We start from the raw sequence: 22121 nt of genomic DNA on the forward strand, positions 1-22121 counted from the left end.
ATGAATTCACATAGCCCTTCGCACGAGACAGGCAAGATTGATTCATCTTTATAAGTTGACTTTAAAATTAGCCTCACATTTTCACCATAGATAGAAACACAAAATTTAGAGTTAGACTGAACTCTATATATTTCTAAAATTCTCAGCACCCAGCCTTCCATGTGACGAGATTAAAACAAGGAGGATGAAGTTATAGGAATCACATGGAACAAACAAGAGGTTCAACTGGCTTTTCCTTCCTCCTCCCTCCCTCTCTCCCTCCCTCCTTCCTTCCTTCCTTCCTTCCTTCCTTCCTTCCTTCCTTCCTTCCTTCCTTCCTCCTTCCCTTCCTTCCTTCCTTCCTTCCTTCCTTCCTTCCTTCCTTCCTTCCTCCTTCCTTCCTTCCTCCATTGCTTCCTTCTTTCCTTCCTTCCTTCCTTCCTTCCTTCCTTCCTTCCTTCCTTCCTTTTCTTCCTTCCTTCCTTCTTCCTTCCTTCCTTCCTTCCTCCCTCCCTTCCTTCCTCCTTCCCTCCCTTCCTTCCTTCCTTCCTTCCTTCCTTCCTTCCTTCCTTCCCTCTTCCTTTCTTCTTTTCTTTCTTTCTAAGACCAAGTTCTTAAGTGCTTATGTGCACTGGATTATTTTTAAATCCATTTACCAGAACACGGCTACATAGATATTTTGGGATAGTATGGTTACCCTCTATGTATATTTAACGCTTACTGTGGAAATCAAATTACATTAACAACAAATAAACATAAATTATTTAATCACGTGGGAAGTTTTTCATTCTGCTCCATATACCTTGGGAAATAAACAATTCACCTACATGAAAACAACATTCTTTTTAAATAATCAAAGCACATCTGTAGATTTCCTCTTTTCCTTTTGTTAATCCTCTAAGATGCATTATATACATCAGCACCAACATTTTCTTCACAGCACATGTGCTGACACCTTGGGCTTTGATATTCCCTCGGTTCTTCCCTCTTTTTGTCTACTTCTCTAACTCCTTGTGGCTTACTCCCACTCTTAACCCAAAGAAGTTCTGACAGGTAAATATGTGAGTAGTGTTTTTAATTGTTCTCCAGAAGTATATCCCAAAGGCTCAATTGAAATGGGAGAGCGTCTGCACCGGGAATCGTGGATTTCTGTCTCAGAATAGGGGGAGAAAAGAGGCAAAGGAATAGCACAGTCTGATTGTAAGCCAAAGAGCCAGAACACATTGGAGAGTCTGCGCTATCTATCGTATGGCATATGTCACCAGGGGCAGGCATAGAATGCACGGGCTGAATTTCAGGCTCTTGGCAATTTTTTAGGAAAAGGAGGCTGGTGGGAAACAAAAGGTCAGCCAGTACCATGAACCTCTTGCTACTAGAGATCAGTGCAGAGAAGGCATCCATAAGTTCCTAGTGAACAGGAACTCACCTTTGTCAAGACCACATGTGGAGGTGCTTTCTGCCTCTCAGGGCGCAAAGCCAGATGCCTCTCCTGACTTCCTCAAATCTCCCACACTCCGTGATGACAAAAACTATCTTAATGGTGGGGGAAGCCATTCATTTCACAATTAAAAAAAAAAAAAGAAAGAAAGAAAAGACAACACAAAAAGTGTAAGAGGTGTGCATTGTGGACGCTTTTGAATGAAATGATGGTATCAGGTCTGTGATGAATGGAGATGGTTAGAAAACTCAAAGGTGATGCAGGGTGCCTGGGTGGCTCAGCTGGTTAAAGATCCGACTTCAGCTCAGATCATGATCTCACAGCTCATGAGTTCGGGCCTCATGCCGGGCTCTGTGCTGACAGCTCAGAGCCTGGAGCCTGCTTCAGATCCTGTGTGTGTGTGTGTGTGTGTGTGTGTGTGTGTCTGTGTGTCTGTGTGTGTCTGTGTCCCTCCCCTGCTCATGCTCTGTCTCTCTGTGTCTCTCAAAAATAAGTAAACATTAAAAAAAATAAAAAAAAAAAGAGAACTTGAAGGTGATGGGCCCTTGAGAGGACACTGGAGGGTGGGGTAGCCCCTGAAGGTGACAATGAAAAAGAAACCTGAATCAGCGAAGATAAACGGTTAGACACGAGGGCATCGTCCATGATGAGTTCCTTTATTTTTAACTGTTCATAAGGGCATCTGTGACCTATCTGAGCAGATAAATACTGGTAGGAATGAAAGGGTTTTAGTCTAATCCGTTCTTCTCACAGGTGAGAAAATATGCTCTGAGATGCTAAGTGTCTTTTTTATCATCTACCCTGTTAGTGATGGGGCAAGGACTGGAGTGGTGAGGTTTCCTAACTCCCAACACAGCTCAGTAACAGAGACATATGAATAATTCTTATCTTTACATTAGATTTTCTCTTCCTTCCAGACAGGAGGTTTTCATCACTGGAAGAGGGAGAGCAGACACAGCTGAAAACCAAATAGATGATCTAAGAGGTAAGTTAGGAAGCTCCGGAGACGACTAAGTGTCCAGCCAAGGCCGATCTGCTATGCTTAGGTCAAGCCATGGTTGGAGAGACCTGGAGTCTGGAAGCATGGATCTGGGTGGACGGCCCAAGGACAGGTGGCTACGCACACTTTCCTAAACCCTCAGCCTTGGTACAAGTGCCCTACTTCCCCCGATTTAGAGACTGCATTTCTCCCAGGTGAACTGTCCTAGCGTAACCCAGCTATGAACTTGCTGGGCCTAATAAGGTATGAAAGAGAGTATACCCTAAGAAGCTGGAAGAGTTAGTTGGCATGTACCAAGCAGGAGCCACGGGAGTTCCTCTGGTCCCCAAGGGGGTCAGAAAGAAGAGCGAATAAGTTAAAATTCATTGACATTTTATCAGGACTTGAGTGAAGTGATACCTTTGGGTGGACCACTCATTGTTAGGATGGCTCTTAGCATCCTGGTGACGGCACATTCTAAGCAGCGTGAAAATGAGAATACTTGAGGTGTCCTGGCAGATGATAGAAGAAAGAATAAAGAGATAGAGGAAAATGGATACGTAAGAATGGACAGGTAGAGACCAGAAGATCCACTGGAGGATCAAGTTCTACAGGAACCTCCGCAAGTCACATCATTCACACCAAAGCCATCAAAAAGGTGGGACTGACATCTCTAAGAAGTTCAGTGGTCTCCTGTCTGCCGATGAGACAGGCAGTCACAGTGTTGGCTCACTAACAGTCATGGCGATGATGGTCCCCCAAATAACAGAGGCCAGGAGATTGTACTTAACCTCCAGGAGCCAGAAGGCCACAATTACGGTAACAGGTAGGAAGGCTGGAGAGCAGCCAAGGGGGCTTGACCCTCAGGTAGTTGTAGAGCTAGTTAAAAATATTGGAGTCCCTCTGGGAAAAACGGTAACCAACGATGGCAATACTTAATCTACCAAAAAGGCAGCTTCTCATCTCAGAAGATGACAATGTTTGCTCCAAAAAATATTTGCGATTCCTTTCTCTGCCTCTAGACCTGAGTCAGTTTTCAGATCTGGTACACACTGATCGAAGGGGAGATAGGGTCTCTACAAAAAGCCCCCTGCAATACTGCAGTTAAGCATATACTTTAATGATTCTATCGGCCCTCTACAAAGGGCTCCACAGCCTTGGACTCAGATGACTGCACTAGGGGGAGGGGAACACTCATGTATTTCAAGCACTATTTAATACAAGATCTGAGCTGATACTGGTATCTGAAGGCCAAAAGAATCATCACGCCCACCCTGTTACAGTGGAAACTTAAAAGGAATCAATAAAAGGGTCCACGCTAAAATTCTGCTAATGTGGATCCACTGGTTTCAAAGATCCACCTGACAGTCATTTATACATTTACCTGGTGCAAATGTATAATTGGTATTGACATAATTGGCATTTGGACTGACCTCACACTGGATGCTTGGCCCGTGGTAAAAGGCCAAGTGGAAACCCCCAACACTGCCCCTTCCTGACCAAGAGTGTAAACAAAGACAATATCACTATTCACCGCCAGCTCCACCCCAAGCAATATTCTGATTTATTCTCTTGGTGGCAGAAGGGGGGTGGTTTACCTACTGTGAGAGTACAGAGAAATCTGTGTGGAACTCAGGAGATCAATCCACTTGAGTGCTTCTTGGTCCTCTTACCCAATTATAACTATGAATGATCTGTGTAGAGTATGATGACCAGAGGCTGAGACCGCTCTGGACCAGTTTGAATAAGGGCTTGGGTCACACCACAGATAAGCCACCAAGACCTTCAGAGCTGCTGGCTGAGGGTGAGTGGAATCAAAGATGGACACGGAGAGGATGGAGATGATGAGAATCATGTGGCGCCCTGAGACATACTGCCATAACAGGAGCTTCCGGTGATCCCACTAGCCTTCCTCTTGTAAACTTCCTTTCAGGAAGCGAGGCCCATGGGAACTGCAGAAGGGCAGATTCAGGAGCATGTGCTATGCATAATACAAACCATGGACTATGGCAGCCATGGATGAGCACAGCTCAGCTGTTCTTTCGAGACAAAATCTACCGGGAAGAACGCCAAGCGCTCATGCCAAGCCCATGGTCTCCCAAGGCTCTCCAAGTTCATAACTGAGCTTGCAGAGATACCACAAGCAGACCATCTGCCCCACGCAGGACTCTTCTAATGAACATTCTCCGTTCTCAGAATGCCCATTGGCCCAGCTAAAAACTTCTCACTGCCGAGGTCTTTCTGGCCAACCCTCTTTCTTTCCTTCTCCTTCCACAGGTGTCAGATCTTCCTGGTCTTGGTCTTCCTTCCTATCCTTTTGCACCTCTAATTCTGTCCTGGCATTTGCTTCTGAAGGACCTGTACTGACGCACACAATCGTTTCTCCCACTTAAAAAGCAACGGACACAGATTGCTAAGGTTCACAAAGCAAATAAAAATGGAACTAACGAGGGCGTATTAATCAGCACAATTGTTGGACTGTGTTGCATTACCTATGTTCTTACCTGAATTTTATTTGTGTCAATCAAGTGCTGTGCCATTGATTTGAGGATAATTGCAAAGAAGAACCAAGAATGCTGTTAGGAAAAGAAAAGACAGCAAGAAATTTATTACGTGATAGTAAAATAACAATGATTTTGTCCTTTAAAACACGTAATGTTGTAAAGTCTTTATTTTAAAATGTGTTCTTTGAAACGAAATGAATCAGAACAATAAAATATCTCCATTACGTTAGGACGATCGTTATCAAAATTCCAGTGGTGAAAGTAAATGCCAGACATTTCAGCAGCTTAATCATCTTAAAGAATGTTTGAACTAAAACAAGATACTGGTTTACTGGATGCGGCTGATTAGACAGCAATCTCATGAAATATTTATTCATGGAGTGTTCTATTTGTTTCAGTTACGCAAAACTAAAGAAAACGTTTTATATTAAAATATATCAACGTGGGCCTCTCCTTAGCATTTCCAGGGCCAGAGGCAAAAGTAAAGATGAAAGCCACATGGCTAAACATCTAAAAGTTTGAAGTCAAGCTAACAAAGTGTTAAATTAAGTGTGTTTGATTCCCCTAACTTCATGTCAAATAGAACTTCACGTCAACTTGGAGCGCTGGGCCAGAATGTGGGGGCACAGACAGAGCAGGTCCTTGGCCTAACCCCTCTTCTTGCCCAAGGTTCTGTCCCATACCGGGACGGACCACCTGCCCACATGGGACTGTCAAGCCTGCATAAGAGACTGCTGTCCATGAACTCTCTCCCACTTCAAACTGCTCCCTTCGTAGGTCTAGTTTTCCTCGGGCATCAAGATTTCCCCTCTGAAGGGTGGACTTAGGAAAGAGGCCCTCAGAGGGCCTAAGATTAAGCTGATAAGCCCTTAAGGTGGGAGGCTCCTGGGAATCCTTTTGGTCCAGAAGGGGAGGTAGGGGCTCCCAGTGGGCATTTCTCTTAGCTCCTCTCCCACCTCTTCCTCTGGGGAGGGGTGCAGCTGGAGAAGACCAAAACATGTCCTAGGATGAAAGTCCCCCTTTCTCGGGTCTAAGGGTCATACTTACCCCAGATACAAAAAGTGTATGTTGTATATGTACAGTTTAAAGACTATACCTCCCTGGTCCTTTTCCCCTTCCATTTTATCCACCACTGATAATTTTGAATTCTGTGCTAATTATTCCCTTGCTTTACTTCAAAGTTTTGCTACCAATAGTATACACTGAAGCACAATTTAGTTTTTGCCTGCCGCTGAACTCCACATAAACGGAATCATCCGGTGCATATTGTCCGATGATTGCTTTTTTCATTCAAGAAATCCTGTCCTGAGGTCCATCTATGTTGACTCACTTAGCTGGAAGTCCATCACATACACAACCCCAATTTACTTCTCTGGTCTACCATCGAGGGGCACGTGAATTAGATCCACTTTAGGCTGGTACACACAACACTGCTAAGAGCTTCTGAGTCCACGGTCCTGACTCTAGACGTCTGACTGAGATGAGGGACAAAGGAGGTCTGTGTTCGAACAAGGCAGCTCTCGATTTATGAAGGGGTCGTTTCTTAGTAAACTTGATATTGGAAATGGAATTCATGTTGTCAGAAATAACAATACAAGGCACACTGTTACCATTCCCTTTCCCCATCGTGTCCAAAATAATATTTTGAACGATATGCCAAGTGTCCCTACATTTGCCTCTTAAGGCAGCTGAGGCCTATCAAGCTCTACCCCTTAGCAGTCTCGTCTGCTTCTGCTGTTTACCTAGAGGCCACCAGGACTAATGGAATTAGGCCTTTGGTTTCAGTTTCTGTCTGATAACAGAAGTCTCGCCTTCTTGCCCTCTATTCTCTGTAGGTACCACATAGTCCTTTTTGCATTCTTACATCCCACTGCTTATCTCCCGACACACCTTCTGGAAGGCATGGCCCAACATCACCAAAATCTCCTGAAGACGTAATTTCTCCGAACATTCCCTTGACCTTGTCTTTTAACTGAGCGCGGACTCTCCCTACAGAACCCTGCTTCTCTGGCAGGCACCTCTCCCCCCGCCACCCCGAGCACCCTGATACCACCCTCACTCCACCCCTGCTAGAGTGGATTCTCTCTTTACACAGCCATCAGGGTGCCCCTTTAAACTCAGGTCAGCTTGCATCACTCCCCTGCTCACAACCCTCTAAGGGCTCTCAAATTTGCCGAGTGGGAGCCAAAGCCCTTGCAGTAGCCCGCAAGGCCTTAGGCTACCTGCCAACCAGTGCTCCCCACTCTTGCCCTCCTCCTTTCTTCTTCGCTGACTTGGCTCCAGCCACACTGGCCTCTCTGCCATCCTTCTGGAACACCAGGCAGGCCGCTGCCTTGCGATTTTATACATGAGTCCCCTCTACCTTTACTGTTCTCCAAGCACCCATGTGGCCAGTTCCCCAACTTCCTTTGCACTTTTTGCTCAAGTATCACCTTCTCCATGAGTTCTATCCTCACCATTCTATTTAAACTGCCAACCTCACTCTGTACCCCCAGCGTTCCCGATTCCCCTTACCTGCTGGATATTTTTTTCCCCCATACCACTTCTCACCTTCTAACACACAATTTAATTATTTTGGTTCTGAAGTCTGTAGTTGCTCATTTTCATCCCCCAGCAGAATGCAAGCTTCCCAAGGGCAGAGGTCTTTATTCTATCCTCTGATGTCTGCCGAATGCTAAGGCTGGTGCCTGTCCTGTGGGGGTGGGGCACTCGGAGCAGTTTTGTTGCGTAAACAGAATGAATATACTCATAAGACTAATTTAAACAAACTGCTTGGCCTAGAATAATTTGAGTTTAGGGAACTCATGTTGAGGTTTATTGATCCCACCTTCTCTTTCCAGCTACTTGCTGATCAATCATCCATCTGTCAAGTCATGATAGAAAATTAATTTAGCTGGGGACTAAATCCATGCTTCTATAATAATGTAGAGTTATCTCTTTATAAGCTTCTCGCCGTCTTTTCTTTTTGCTTTTTAAAAAAAGTTTATTTATTTATTTTGATACAGAGAGAGAGACAACATGAGCAGGGGAGGGGCATGGAGAGAGGGAGAGAAAGAGAACCCCAAGCAGGGTCTGAACTGCCAGCAGGACTTAAACTCACGAACTGCGAGATGACGACCTGAGCCAAAACCAAGAGTTGGGTGTTCAACTGACTGAGCCACCCAGGCGCCCCACGCCACCTCTGCTTTATGTATCATGAATGCATGTGTTTTTCAACATTCTAGGGTCAAACAGTGGTGGCTCTGTCCGCTTCCTGTCTGTTGTCAGTGTATTCATTAGGACAGCATTAACCCTTCTGTTGGTACATTTCCTCTTACTATCCCTAAAAACCCAACAAACTTTATTTTTGCTACAGTTAGCATTTTTGAGTGTTTCGGATTATTAACAGTCATTCGTTTTTGTCTTTAGGCCAAAGGACTTAACTTGGGCCTATTCTAGCTCTGTTCTTTTGACACAGATCTCTTGTGCTTAATGTTTTTATATGGGGCAGTTTCAATATGGCGTTTATGCTAGAAACTGTAAGAGAAATGACCTATGAGAATCGATGAGTCCCATCACCTTCCGGGAGTGGGAGCAAGCCAGCCCTGGTGCTAACAGTGAAACTTGACAACATTTATTGTTAAATGTTAAATTTAATTTCATTTAAATTCTTTACCTTGAGGACATGCTTTACTGTTGGGGTGTCATTGGATTTCAAAAGACCAGTCACATTTTTAGCCAGCTCCTCATGTATAGTTCTCTCCTTGCATGCCCTGGTCTTGAACACGAACTGAAGAAAATCCAAAAAGGGAAAAAAGTTAAAGACTTAAAAAAAAAAAACAAAACAGAAAACCGGAGTTTCCACAGTTATGTTACACGAATAACTCATATCTCAAAATTATCTGCTCATGCCAGATTTTGTCATGAAATAAATGAAGGCCCAATGATAAGAGGAGTATACAACTGTTCCTATTTAGGGCTTTGCACAGGTAGGGCTTGGCTCACCTAAGCTCTCCTTGAAACTCTTTGTGTAGAAATCAAAAGAAAGAGTCAGAGAGCAATTTAGCAGGTTCAAGGAAACACGGAGGGCTTTGACCCACCTACTTAGGACACATTTCCCCTTCTCCTTCCTTCCACTGGTAACAGGTGGCATGGTAGCATTTCTTCATCCTGAAAGGGTAGAGCACCCACTCAAATAGCCAAGTGGGGAAGCAGGTGCCTTCCAGAGGCCAGTACGTGAGCTCCCCACACGCCCAGGTTCTATCATGTCACGCTCAGACACAGCTATCAAAGGGTTCATGAACATCGGCCATCAGTAGGATAACAAATGTTGCTTACTTTTTTTTCTCTCAAAAGACTGGTTTTGGTATGTACTTCTGAGCGCATGAAATGGTTTTTAGTTTTCAGGATCCCTTCATATATTTTAAGGGTATCAGTACCAATTTATGCACATATTTTAAATATAAAATGCTCATCACTGAATTGTAACATTTTACTTATGAGTAGGGTTAGCCTCAAGGAAGGTCATTTCTTCACAATATTCACCCCTCAGCCTTCGCTATCGTCAAGAGTGGAGGCAGGCAAGAAACTCAAAGCAAAGGAACATTCACATTTGGATCTATCATTATTTATTTGAACTTTGCAGCTCATTGTCACCTAAGTGGCCCTGATGGAGGCTGACTTCTCCGAGCTCATCCCAGAGGAGAAAGACAAAGCTAAGAGATGCATGGAACTAGCTAAAATCCAGAGTAGTACGATTTTTTTTCCCTCATGAATTACCACTCATGTGAGGGTAATATCACTCCCAACTACCTGGTCCTATGCCCTGTTATTTGGCCTCAACAGCATTACAACTAGCCCTGGGATATTCTTATTTTAAAATTTTGGCTGGAACATGTCAGTGCCATGAATTGCCATAACCCATGGCATTTAATTAGATTGGCTTTAGACACCCATCTTTGAAAAAGACATGGTGTATGTGTGTGCATTTTGGATATTGTAGATGGGGTGAGTTAGCAGCATTTAGCACCACTGAACTTGAAATGGTGTTTAGTTTGCTTCTGAATATACATAAGTTCCATTGAATAGCACATCTTTCAAAGATATAAAAGCATATATTGGCATCGGCCCATCAGTTTTCGTTATGCACCTAGGTATGGGGCTTAATATCTATCTGCATGTTAAGAAATTCTTTTTTCCCACCGAGGATAAAAAAAAAAAAAATGAGACTCCTTGGTCAAGGTCAGACAGTCAACCATGTATTGCAACAGGAGTCCAATAACAGAATCATAGAGCTGGATATTCATCTGGTTCATCCTTCTCACTTCACAGGAGTAAAAATGAGGTCAAGAGAGGCTGATTGTTCTAGTTAACTATTTAACCTCGACTAGGATCTAATTTCCCACTTGCTAGTTTAGTGTTCTTTCTAGAGTAAAATTACTGTTGACACTATTTATTAGGGTGTGCTCGCTGTAGATATGTGGAAGTATTTTATAAAATATCTTTAGGAATTGTTATCAGCTTGGAATTCTACTTAGGTATATTCCTGAATTTCAACCACTTCAAAGCAAACTAAGTATGCAGTCTCCTATATTACAAAATCAAATGGTCTCATCAGGAGATTTCAAACAGCCTGGTCAAAAATAAAGACCATATCAGGATGCCTTCCCATATAGCTTTCCAAGAGCATCACAGAATGAGTCCGAGAGCTGACTTATAAGGGACTTGCCTTGGCTGTCACAAAAATAGTCACAACATCATGGGTTCTTAATGTAATTTTCAATGATCCCATTGGAACAAGGCAAATACTTGTGTTGAAATGGAGATGCCTTTGTGTAATAAGGACCGGGGAACTGTTTTCTTCTTAGCCCCTTTGGAGATTGAAATGGAAAACTCAGGGTAAGCACTGAGACAGTGAAAGTCCTGTAGATGATTCTGTTGAACGTAAATTCATCAATACCTGCTCAAAGTACACTATGATTCTGTCTCAGAGAACAAACCAAAAAAAGAATTTGTAGGTCGAACTGGCTTTCCACAACTGAAATGTACATATTATTGGGCAAAATTATACAATAGGGAAATAACTGTGAAGTGGCTGACTATTTTTGGCATATGGACTATTGTAAGGAAGGGAACAAGTCATACTTAGGTATTTGGGGAGATTATCTAACATTTCTGGCAGGTAGAAAATATGCAGATCTAAAACCGCCATGAACAAATTCCTCACCGATGGTATCACAGAGGGGTTCCCTCCAGAATGAAATTTCACGGGAAGTTTTGTTTTTGTCTTTTACACGTTTCTAGCACAACCGCCCTTCCCCCCAATTCTTCTCTAGTCACCTTTCTAGACACCTAAATTATATAAGTATATGTCCATTTGTATACATTAATGGAATAAATTCTTTTAATTAAAAAAGGTCTGTGTCTCAAAAAGATTTCATCGTATGCATTAAAAAAATAGAAATTTAGCTCCTTTACGCATTAGAAAGCAATATGAGGCACTCTTATTCATGTCTGGATGGATTCTTTCTTTTCATTCAAGAAGATGACATTTAGGCAGGAACTCTAATGTGCAAACCATCATCACAAGTTCACTGGCATTAAGTCACAGGCCAACGGGAAATGAGAATATGAACATGTCCGAGTGAACACTTGGCGAAGGAGGGCTGGTAGAAGCAGTGCACAATGACGGAATGGGCTAGTGGATCATGCCCGAGGATAAAGGACTTAACATACCAGAAGCAGGTACAAATATACAGTAACTGGGAAAATGAAATAATGCCTGAGAAAACAATAAAAAGAGCTAAGAAAACATTACAGAAGAAACACAGAGCATTCAACAAGCCAACAGGAAAAATATTCCTTAAATATACACAGGAATTGCATTTATTTGTAATGTTGACTTCAAAAGGGCAATACTTTTTCATTTTCTCTTCTCTTTCTTTGCTCTTCCTCCCCGTATAAATCTTCATTTGCACAGGTACATGTTATTTACATCGTTAAAGAGCACGTCTGGGTTATCAATGCGAAGAGATGGGGTTCTAAGTAGCTAAGGGGAATGCTTGATATTACCGAGGGGAAGCCCCATCCAGCTAAAGGGAGAAACTTCCCACTTGTTGCAGACAGGAAATGAGACAAACCACACAGCACAAGGGGATATGCCCAGTGTTCAAGTGTCGATTTCATACCTTAATGTACGACTGGATGGAGTGGTCCAGCTGTTCCTCATGGCACCTGGCCACGATGTCGGTCAGAACCCTGGAAAAACAAAACTTCAGTGGCCTTTCTGGAGAAAGCGGGAAAATACCACTTGGGTTGTCACTGGTATGTTCCATAAACTGGGTATTTAATAGATACTGAATGAACGCATGGACCAATTTCAGATACCTCCTCTCATCCCCCAATACGGGATATTTAATATCCCTATTACCTATTAACTATTTCCAACCCTGAAATCTCGAAACACTAAGATAGAAGTAATATCTTACGGCTGCAATGTCCCACTGGAGACTTCTATGGCTTGCCCGTTTGAAGACACTGCCTTCTTGGAAAAGGGATCAGTTTTAGTACCTGATTAAAACTCAAGACGTTTAACTTCCAATTGATTATCATAGTCCATTTAAGAGGACCTTTCCTTTCAACACAGAGGTGCTACACATGTTTTTGCGGAAAGCGATGAGGTTAAGATTCAGGGTTTTGTTTTTTATTTCCCTCCTTAGCTGCTGAGTTTCTAATAGCAGCAGTGGTGTGGGCTGATTGTTTTCACATGCATACCTCCAGTTGCTCTATGGCTGTGACTGATGTTTTAGAATGTCTCAGATTTTCAACAGATCTATCCGCCGAAATATTGAGGAGTCTTGTCAACAAAGACCCATATATTCATACTGGAAAGAGCCTCAACTGAAGGTACAGTTGGGAACTTTTAATCTGGGTCCAGAACTGGCTCTCATGGAACGATTAGGCATTAATTTTTCAGAGCTTCAGGGCTCTACTTTAAAAATGAAAATGAAGAGGGACGCCTGGGTGGCTCAGTCAGTTGAGCGTCCGACTTCAGCTCAGGTCATGATCTCGCGGTTTGTGAGTTCGAGCCCCGTGTCAGGCTCTGTGCTGACGGCTCGGAGCCTGAAGCCTGCTTCGGATTCTGTGTCTCCCTCTCTCTCTGCCCCTCCCCCACTTGTGCTCTGTCTCTCTCTGTCTATCAAAAATAAATAAAATGTAAAAAAAAAATTAAAAAAAAAATGAAAGCGAAGATAAAAACAGAGAGGGAGGCAAACCATAAGGGACTCTTAAATACAGAGAACAAACAGGGTTGCTGGAGGGGAGCGGGGTGGGGGGATGGGTTAAATGGGGGATGGACATTAAGGAGGGCACTTGTTGGGATGAGTACTGGGTGTCATATGTAAGTGATGAGTCACCTGGTTCTACTCCCGAAACTAATATGACACTGTATATTAATTAACTTGCATTTAAATATGTAAATTAAAAAATAAAAATGAGGCTAAAGACCCTCATTCTGGAAGAGGTTAATAATATGCTTATGAGTTAGGAAAGTTCTGGACACATTTCAATGTTAATAGCAATTTTTCTTCCTAGAATTCTGTGACTAATATTTTTAAAACACTGAACATTAGAAATATATGATCCTTTAACTAACTTAAAACGGTATCTTTATGGAGAGGAAATTATGATTGTCAGAGTCATTAGATTAGTAATATTGGAAGAATGTAGCACAGACAAACTTAAAGTGAGAACAATTTAAGAAAAATCTTAAAAAAAGTCTAGGGTGAATGCAAAATGGTACAGCTACTCCAGAAAACAATTCAGTGTTTTCTTAAAAGCTACACGTGCGGGGCGCCTGGGTGGCGCAGTCGGTTAAGCGTCCGACTTCAGCCAGGTCACGATCTCGCGGTCCGTGAGTTCGAGCCCCGCGTCGGGCTCTGGGCTGATGGCTCAGAGCCTGGAGCCTGTTTCCGATTCTGTGTCTCCCTCTCTCTCTGCCCCTCCCCTGTTCATGCTCTGTCTCTCTCTGTCCCAAAAATAAATAAACGTTGAAAAAAAAAATTAAAAAAAAAAAAAAAAGCTACACGTGCAATTATCATATGACCCAGCAATTGCATTGGCTATTAATCTGAAAAATAAAATCTTGTGTTCACCTAGAATCTACGAAAAACTGGAAAAATCCCCAGCTCTCCTTCATATCTCTATCTATCTATCTATCTATCTATCTATCTATCTATCTATCTATCTAAAATTTTAACAGATTAGTAGTTACCAAGGATAGGGGTGGGGATGTGATGTGATGTGATGGAAGTTAACTGTGGCTATAAAAAGGCAACATGAGGGATTCCCGGGTGATGGAAATTGTTCTGTATCCTCATTCCATCAATGTCAATATCCTGGTGGTGATACTGTGTTACAGTTTTGCAAGATGTTGCCATTGGTAAACTGGGTAAAGGGAACATGGGGTCTCTCTGCATTATTTCTTATGACTGAATGCAAATCTCTAATTATCTCTAAATAAAAAGCTTAATGATAAAACAGAAGAAAGAGTAAAAAAAAAAAGAGGTCTAAAACTTTATCCAAATGATACTAACAAATGACTTGAAAGCAAGAAGTCAAGAGTGATAAATACTTAAGATTTGAGATCTGTGTTCAAACGAAACGCAGGCACATGCGAGTAGTGGTCATTCTCTTGCAATCAGTTTGGTGCAACCACGGACTGTAAGATCTCTTCTCCCGAGACCGTGTGATAGATACCTGGTCACGGCTGTACTTATTTCGTCTTCCTCGTTCTGTACCAGCACCTTGAACAGCTGATTCAAGATTATAGGCAGAAAACTCATGATTGTGTGAATCTTTTCCACATTCAGTAAGTTCTGTAGTAAATTGGTAGGAAAAAAAAAAAAAAGGCACCGATGAATTTTAAGGCACATTCTGCTGATGTTTTTTAGAACTCAAATATGAACGCTGTAGCTCACCTTCCTTTGGCTTTATTCTTCATTGCATTTGGCAAGGCACACAGGCATGGGGGTGATGTTGCAAGGGCACTTTATATAATTACTTAATTTAAAATCAACTGATTCTGATTTTCAACCATTTTTCTTTTGGAAAAAACCCCTGATCTCTGCTAGTTTTTTAAGCAACACACAAAAACTAGGCACTGAGACATAACCATTTACTCTCTGAAATTGATAAGGCATCTAAAAATCTTCAAGGGCAGTAACCTCTTAGTTTGCTACTCGCTGGAAACCGTAAAGACCCCTTTCCCCCATTTCTACCTTGGAGACACTGAAACTGTTTGCAGGTCACTGTTACCTTACAAGAGCGGATGAAATTCGAGGTAGGCGACTGAGACAGATCTTTCTCCCTTTTTTGGCACTGTCGGAAAAACGCGTTCACGTGGGGATCCTGAAACAGGAAAGAAAGCGTTTATTTCCGGTGACGCAATCATGGCGATGGGCGGTGCGAGTATTTCTGTAGAACCGACGCATCAATGAGCAGGTGCTTTATCAAGGATTGAGAATGAACGCTTTCGTTTCCGCTAGACATTCTGGCACACTGAAGGCTCTGCTTGGACCACCAAGCCTGCTTTCTCTCTTATTTCTTCCTCATAGGTATGTTTTCCTTCTCAGCCCCATGACAGTGACTGGAGAAGCACTTTCCTTGGCTCTGTTCCCCTCATCATTTAATTTAATTTAATTTAATTTAATTTTAATTTTTAAATGTTTTTGTTTATTTTTGAGGAGAGAGAGAGAGAGAGAGAGAGAGAGAGAGAGAGAGAGAGGGAGAGAGAGCAGAGAGAGGGAGACACAGAATCCAAAGCAGGCTCCAGGCTCTGAGCTGTCAGCACAGAGCCCAATGCGGGGCTCGAACTCATGAACCGTGAGATCATGAGCTGAGTGGAAGTCGGATGCTTAACCGACTGAGCCACCCAGGTGCCCCCTTTTTAAATTGCCTTCTTGCATCTTCCTGGTTTTTCCACAGACTTCTAGATAGTTTTCTTACATATTTCTTAACACACAAGAGAGGATGTACTCTTAAGATGCAGAGGGACATTTGCAGGCTTAAAATGTCTGAGCTAATAAAAAATGAGGAAGTTCACACTAACCTGATGAGATAAAAATGGCTCGGACCCTTTGTTATGGGGGGAATTATGTTCTCCCACAATCCATACATTGAAGTCCTAACTTCCACTAACTCAGAATGTAGCTATATTTAAATTGTTTTTAATTTTTATTTCTGAGACAGAGAGAGACAGAATGTGAGCTGGGGAGGGACAGAGAGAGAGGGAGACACAGGATCCGAAGCAGGCTCTAGGCTCCGAACGGTTAGCACAGAGCCCGATGCGGGGCTTGAACTCACAAACTGTGAGATCGTGACCTGAGCTGAAGTCAGATGCTTAACCGACTGAGCCACCCAGGCGCCCCAGAATGTAACTGTATTTAAAGATAAGCTCTTTAGAGAGACAATTATAAATCTTAAAATGAGGCAGTTAGGGTGGACCTAATCCAGTATGATTGAGGTCTCTATAAAAGAGGAGATTTGGCCCCAGAGACAGACACCAGATGTGTGTTGGCACAGAGGGAAAGACCACGAGGGGACCCAGCAAGAAGGTGACCACCTATGCACCAAGCAGAGAGGCCTCAGAAGAAACAAACCTTGCTGACACCTTGATACTGGACTTCCAGCCTCCAGAACTGTGAGAACATAAATTTCTGTGGTTTAGGCTGCCCAGTCTGTGGTGTTTTGTTACCGCAGCCACAGCAAACTAATACATCCTTTCATGCTATTTCCTGAAGAAGGTGGCACCTTGGAGATTCTCTAAGTTCTGAGCTGAGGTCAGAGTTATACAGTCAGAAAGCGAGACACAGAATTTTAGTGAGGATACACATTCTGGATGTTTCTCTGGAATCTGTCGATTCTGGAAGCGCATCTGTGACTTGGGTTTCCCTCAGGGTTCCCTCTGGTGTGCGTGTGTGTGTGTGTGTGTGTGATACTTTCAGTTTCACTTCATTTATTCATCTATTGGACAATCACTTACTGCAAGCTGACTCTGTGCCAGGCCCTTGGCAGGTGCGGAGGACGGAGTGGAGGGCCAGGAAAACCCAGTCCCTTCCATTACGCCAGGGAGACTGGCACCATACCACAATTTCAATACCTAGCTACTTGGTCACAGTCAGGTAAGTGCTTCACAGGAAAGCAGGGTGCCATATGGGTGTATGACAAGATGGCGGGGCCTGTCTGAGGGGTCCGGGAATGGGAGGGGCTTCTTTGAGAAAGTGACATTTGAGTCTGGGTCGGAAGGATGGGTAAGCGCTGACCAGGCCCATGTGGGGAGGGGAGGAAGAGAAGGAGGGACTGCCTTCCTGGCCAGGAGGGCTGAGTGTCAAACGGGACGCTAGGCAGATGGGAGACACGGTGCAAGAGAGGGCCTGGGCGGTTGATCACTGAGGTAAGTCCTGTGCTTGAGGAAAGATGAATGTATCCCCCACAGGGCAACGCGTACGTGGGTGGTGGAAGGGGCGGTGAGAGAAAGGTGAGTGGTGGCGAGTCGGACAGACACCTGGGCTGCAGGGAGGAAAGCAGCTGGAAGTGTGAGAAAGAGACACTGGTATTCTGAGGTACAGAAAGGCAGGATTGGGTGGGGAAGGACCGTTGTGTGGGACTTGCCCCAGGGGGGGATGGCATCAGAGACCAAATGGGTTTGAAGAGTTTGGGTAGAGGACTGGGCAAGAGGGCTAAATCTGGCTTGAGGAACCAGAGGGTCACCGAGGGAAATTCTGGTCTGTTATGTGTGTAATCCCCGGATTGTTTCATTTTTCTTAGCAACCAAGTAATTAGCAACTCACGGAGAAATCCGTAGTCTATATACTTGTAAGAACCTGCTTTGTAATTTATAATTCGTCATCAGAAAAGTCCATATAGTGTAGGAAAATAAACTGCCACGCAACGGAAGGGGCGAGCCTGTGGTAATTTAGCAATGACTGTAATTGCAATTGGAGAGCATTTTGAAGTTCCTGAGATATTTTCACACGTGGTTTCTCCTTTCGATCCTTCCCCAAACCTCAGGTAGATTTTATCGTCACCATTCTCCTGATGACAAAAATACTGACTGCAAGGGTGGGGTGGCCTGTGCAGGGTCACTGAGGCCGAATTTGGCCGAGGAGGCCCTGAGACGCAATTCTGCATTTGGAGCGGATGCCTTGGCATTCGGAGCACTGGATAGGCCCTGGGAGTCAGACTTAGTTTTGAGGTAAAGATCCAAATTCTTCCATTTTAACCTTTGCCATTTTTAACACGTGGGTGTTGTCTGTGGAAGCAAACCATATTTCAAGGAGCGGGGTGGGCATCAACCTGACAAAGACACCTCCGATACTCTAGTCCCTGGTTCTGGAGGGTTGGGACATTCTCTCTCTTCTCGGAGAGGCATAAAATTATGCTGCAGACATTCTGCCTTGGCAGTTTTCAGTCACCTGCTCTCTGACAGCATGTGACATGGGGAGTCCCCTTCCATGAATACAGGAGCCCCCCGCTGATCGCACGTGTTGGGGCTGATGCTGACATTTAAGGACAACACGCTCACCTGAGTATTCACTGTGGACACCACAAATGTTGACACTCTGAAGAGAGGCTTTCCACCGTCGACCCACTTAATGTCACTCCCGCCATGCTGTAAAAAAGGGCGCGTTACTGAGAAAAGAAACTAAACAGGTTATTTAGCTTATGTTAATTGGCTGTCCTGACCCATGACATCATCTTCCATGACTCTAGGGATGGGAAAGAAAAGATGCGAATATAGTTGGCAATATTGGGGAGTGAGACCGTTATCAGCGAGTCATTCTAATAGATCATTTCTCCTGGCCAGAAACTAAACAAGACGCTTGAGATATTGTGGGGTACATGACTCATCACTACGATGGATACGTACACCGTGGCCTTTGGGTTAAATTAAACGGCAGACAGAAGATAACCTTGTGCCATGTAGCTCATGTATTTCTTTTTTCCCTTACATTATACATCACTCAATACCTTCCCACTCGCAGAATCTTGAACGCTTAAATAATTAGGAGGCAGGCTTGTTGCTATTGGGATATTGTACTCTTGAGAAGCAATCTGATCATGTCTCATCAGTGGAAGCCAAGCATACCCAACTGTGCAGAGGAAGAACAAAGAGAAAACTTCTGAGTACAAACCTCCGTGGTGAGGACCAAAAACAAAGTTATGAGTCACTTATGAATATAAAACTTCACTAAATATTTTAATAAATCATAGCTTTAAAATACTCCCCAATGCAAGTCCCACAGACCCCATGTGAAGCTGTCTCGGAATGCTGCCCGTCAGTACCTGATGTTTCCAGAGTCTCCTTTTTCTTGGCGTTAGCCTTGGCATTTATGTCACAAGTGACGTGATAAAAAGAAAACAAAATATGGTGTTTCTCATGGAGCTGTGTTGGGAGCTCGATTTTCACCTGCAATGAAAGAGATCATAGCTGGACTGAGATTAAACTCATTTGCCTGGGGTCAGGGAAAGACACAGCATAGGCACCTTGACCTTTTAAAAATTCTTTTACTGGAACTGAGTTCCATGTTTCCTACTTCGTGGTAGAAACATTGATTTGACTCTCAATGAATATCTATCCTGCTAGCAGTCATGTGTTAAGAGGCTGATATTTTTACTTCTTTACTGTGGTGATGATGATAATTTGGAAGGTGTAGTATTTCTCATTGGATAATTTAGCCAGTAGAGAATGGATTAAACACACACACACACACACACACACACACACACACACACACACACAAAAGGCACAGATTGAGGACCTATCAGCAAGGCACATACACTGGGTGACCTGAGCCCTTGCCTCGCAGATTGTGTGCCTGGACCAATGAGCATCACTTGGGGGCTCATTAGAAATGCACAGTCTCGGACACTACCCCAGACACGTGGAATCAGAATCTGCATTTTAATAAGATCCCCAGGCGATTCATAGGTACGCTGCTGAGAAATGTGCCAGTAGGAAATGACGTAACTTAAGCACAGAATCTATCCCTTTTTGAACCTAACGAAAAAAACACTTACGAAATGTGTTATCATGGTGACTAAGTAATGAGCTGTTTTGTGAAGATGTCATTCTGTAGCTACATAAAGAATACTTCTGAATAAATATAAAACATAAAGTTGATATATGTTAAAAAAGTACTTAGGAGAATACCCCATGTTCTTAAAAGGAAATGTTTTGACACCCTCTATATTTTATAGTGCCTTTCAGTTTCCAAATCTCTGCCACATACATTGTCATTTAATTTCTCTCAAAGCCTTGTGAAGTAGGACGATGCACATGTAGGCACCCAGTCGAGAGATGTTACAGGGGTTTGACTCACGAGGAGTATGGTCTAATTAGCAATAAGATCGTCTGGACGAGAAATCATGTGTTTTGATAACTACTTAAGGCTGGAATCCCAGGATCTCACGCATGTTAAGCTACATTCAACTCAGTATCAGCAACTAGGTAGTTTCCAGAATAGTCAAGCAATAAGGTGATAGAAAGCCATGCAAATTATCTGCCGGCTCATTTATTATACTCTCTGTGCACTTATGTAGCTAATATGTTTTCACATTGTTCAGGAAAGGATTTACTACACTGGTTTTGAAAATGGTATCCCTCAAACAGCAATATCAACATCATCTAGAAACCTGTTCTAACAGGTATCATGCAACTTCTCAGGCCCCGGTCCAGACATATGGAATCCAAATATCTGGGGTGGGTTACAGTGATCTGTGTTGTAACCGGCCTTCCAGGTGATTCTGATGAATGGTAAAATTTGAGAGCGTCGGAATTAGAATGGTTTACAAGCTTACACATTCTTTATATGCCCCTATGCTAACCTGGTAACAAAAGCCAATGTACGTTGAAGAGCATACAATAATTAGTTACATGCCAGGAAGAAATTTTCTTTCTTTTTTTTTTTAAGACAACATAAAGGGCATATGGGAACGTAGTATTCCAATTAACTATTAATGTAACATCCTTCACTCAAATACTGCAAATATTTACGTTATACTGAGAACAATGCCTTGAAAGAATTTCTATCAATTTTTGCAATGAATGCAACTTTAGGTTTGAGTCGGCACTGCACAGTTCACTAGGCTGTTCATTATATACGTGTTCTCCTGTGGAAAAGTTCATGGCTTTTACAAGAATTCCGGGAAGCACATGAGTGCAAGAGAGATTAAAAGCCAGTGTTAACAGTGAGAACATCCTTAAAAAAATCTTAGATGTCTACAGAGAATGCATCTTTCAGATGGATTTTTCCAAGGGGTCAGCCAATAAAATAAATATTCTGTAATGTGGTAATAGCCCTTTACCTTAAATTTTTTTCACTTCTGTCTTGAATCTATGGGGAAAAAAGTTTAAGTGCATTAAATGGATGTGGAGGAAGGAGATAAGGTGAAGGGAGGTCTGTGGTCTCACTGAGGTTCCTTAATTAGTTTAAAAATGACTGATGTGGACTAAGGTGTGGAAGGGAGAATAGCAGCTCCCCCAAATATGTCCTCCCTGCTCTGATATCCAGAATCTGTAGACACACTGAACGGGATTTTCGAAAGGGGTGAAATTAAGGATTTTAAAATGGAAAGGTTGCGTTGGAGTACCACGTGGGCCCAATGTAATCACAAAGTCCTTATTGGAGGGAAGTTGGAGTCAGAGATATGAGAAGGGAAGAAGAAGTCAGAGTGACGAAACATCTGCCGGAGAGTCACCAGCCAAGGCCTGCAGAAACCTCTAGAAGTCGGGAAAGGTGAGTCAAGCAGTCATCCCTAAAACCTGCAGAAGGATTGCAGGCCTGCTGACACCTTGATTTCAGCCCCGTGGGACCCATTTCAGAGTTACAACCTCCAGAACTGGAACATGGGTTATTCTATGCCACCAAATGTGGTGATTTACTATATAGAAGCAATAGGAAACTCATAAAAAGATGTGATATTTTTAAACCCAGACACTGAATCAGCAGGTTGCATTACACCTTTGCTTTGCAGTCAGAAATTAAATTTAATCAAAGTTTGTTTATCTGAGGCTCTTTATAACACAAGCTGACCTGTGTGTAGTAATTTATCACTGGCCTGATCAGTTTTGTCTATTTTTTAAAGTTTATTGATTTATTTTGAGAGAGAGAGACCACCCGTGGAGAAGGAGCAGTGAAAGAGGGAGAGAGAGAGAATCTCAAGCAGGCTCTGCGCTGTCAGC

General features: G+C 43.0%; 1 protein-coding gene across 11 annotated transcripts in view; it reads right to left on the bottom strand.

Moving 5' to 3' along the window:
- Window positions 1–22121, bottom strand: part of DOCK10 (dedicator of cytokinesis 10) — a 271165-nt gene that overhangs the window by 55110 nt on the left and 193934 nt on the right. For all 11 annotated transcript variants that reach the window (XM_086719771.1, XM_086719772.1, XM_086719770.1 and 8 more), the window contains exons 20-27: window positions 19223–19346; window positions 18908–19029; window positions 18462–18548; window positions 15194–15286; window positions 14636–14754; window positions 12067–12136; window positions 8556–8669; window positions 4901–4972 (exon numbers count right to left, since the gene is read on the bottom strand). In XM_086719771.1, coding sequence (XP_086575897.1) covers window positions 4901–4972; window positions 8556–8669; window positions 12067–12136; window positions 14636–14754; window positions 15194–15286; window positions 18462–18548; window positions 18908–19029; window positions 19223–19346 — 801 coding nt within the window. The remainder of the gene's footprint in view (window positions 1–4900; window positions 4973–8555; window positions 8670–12066; window positions 12137–14635; window positions 14755–15193; window positions 15287–18461; window positions 18549–18907; window positions 19030–19222; window positions 19347–22121) is intronic.

The sequence above is a fragment of the Puma concolor genome, chromosome C1, assembly GCF_028749965.1.
Source record: "Puma concolor isolate L17-30 chromosome C1, mPumCon1.1.hap2, whole genome shotgun sequence".
Taxonomy (NCBI): Eukaryota; Metazoa; Chordata; class Mammalia; order Carnivora; family Felidae; genus Puma; species Puma concolor.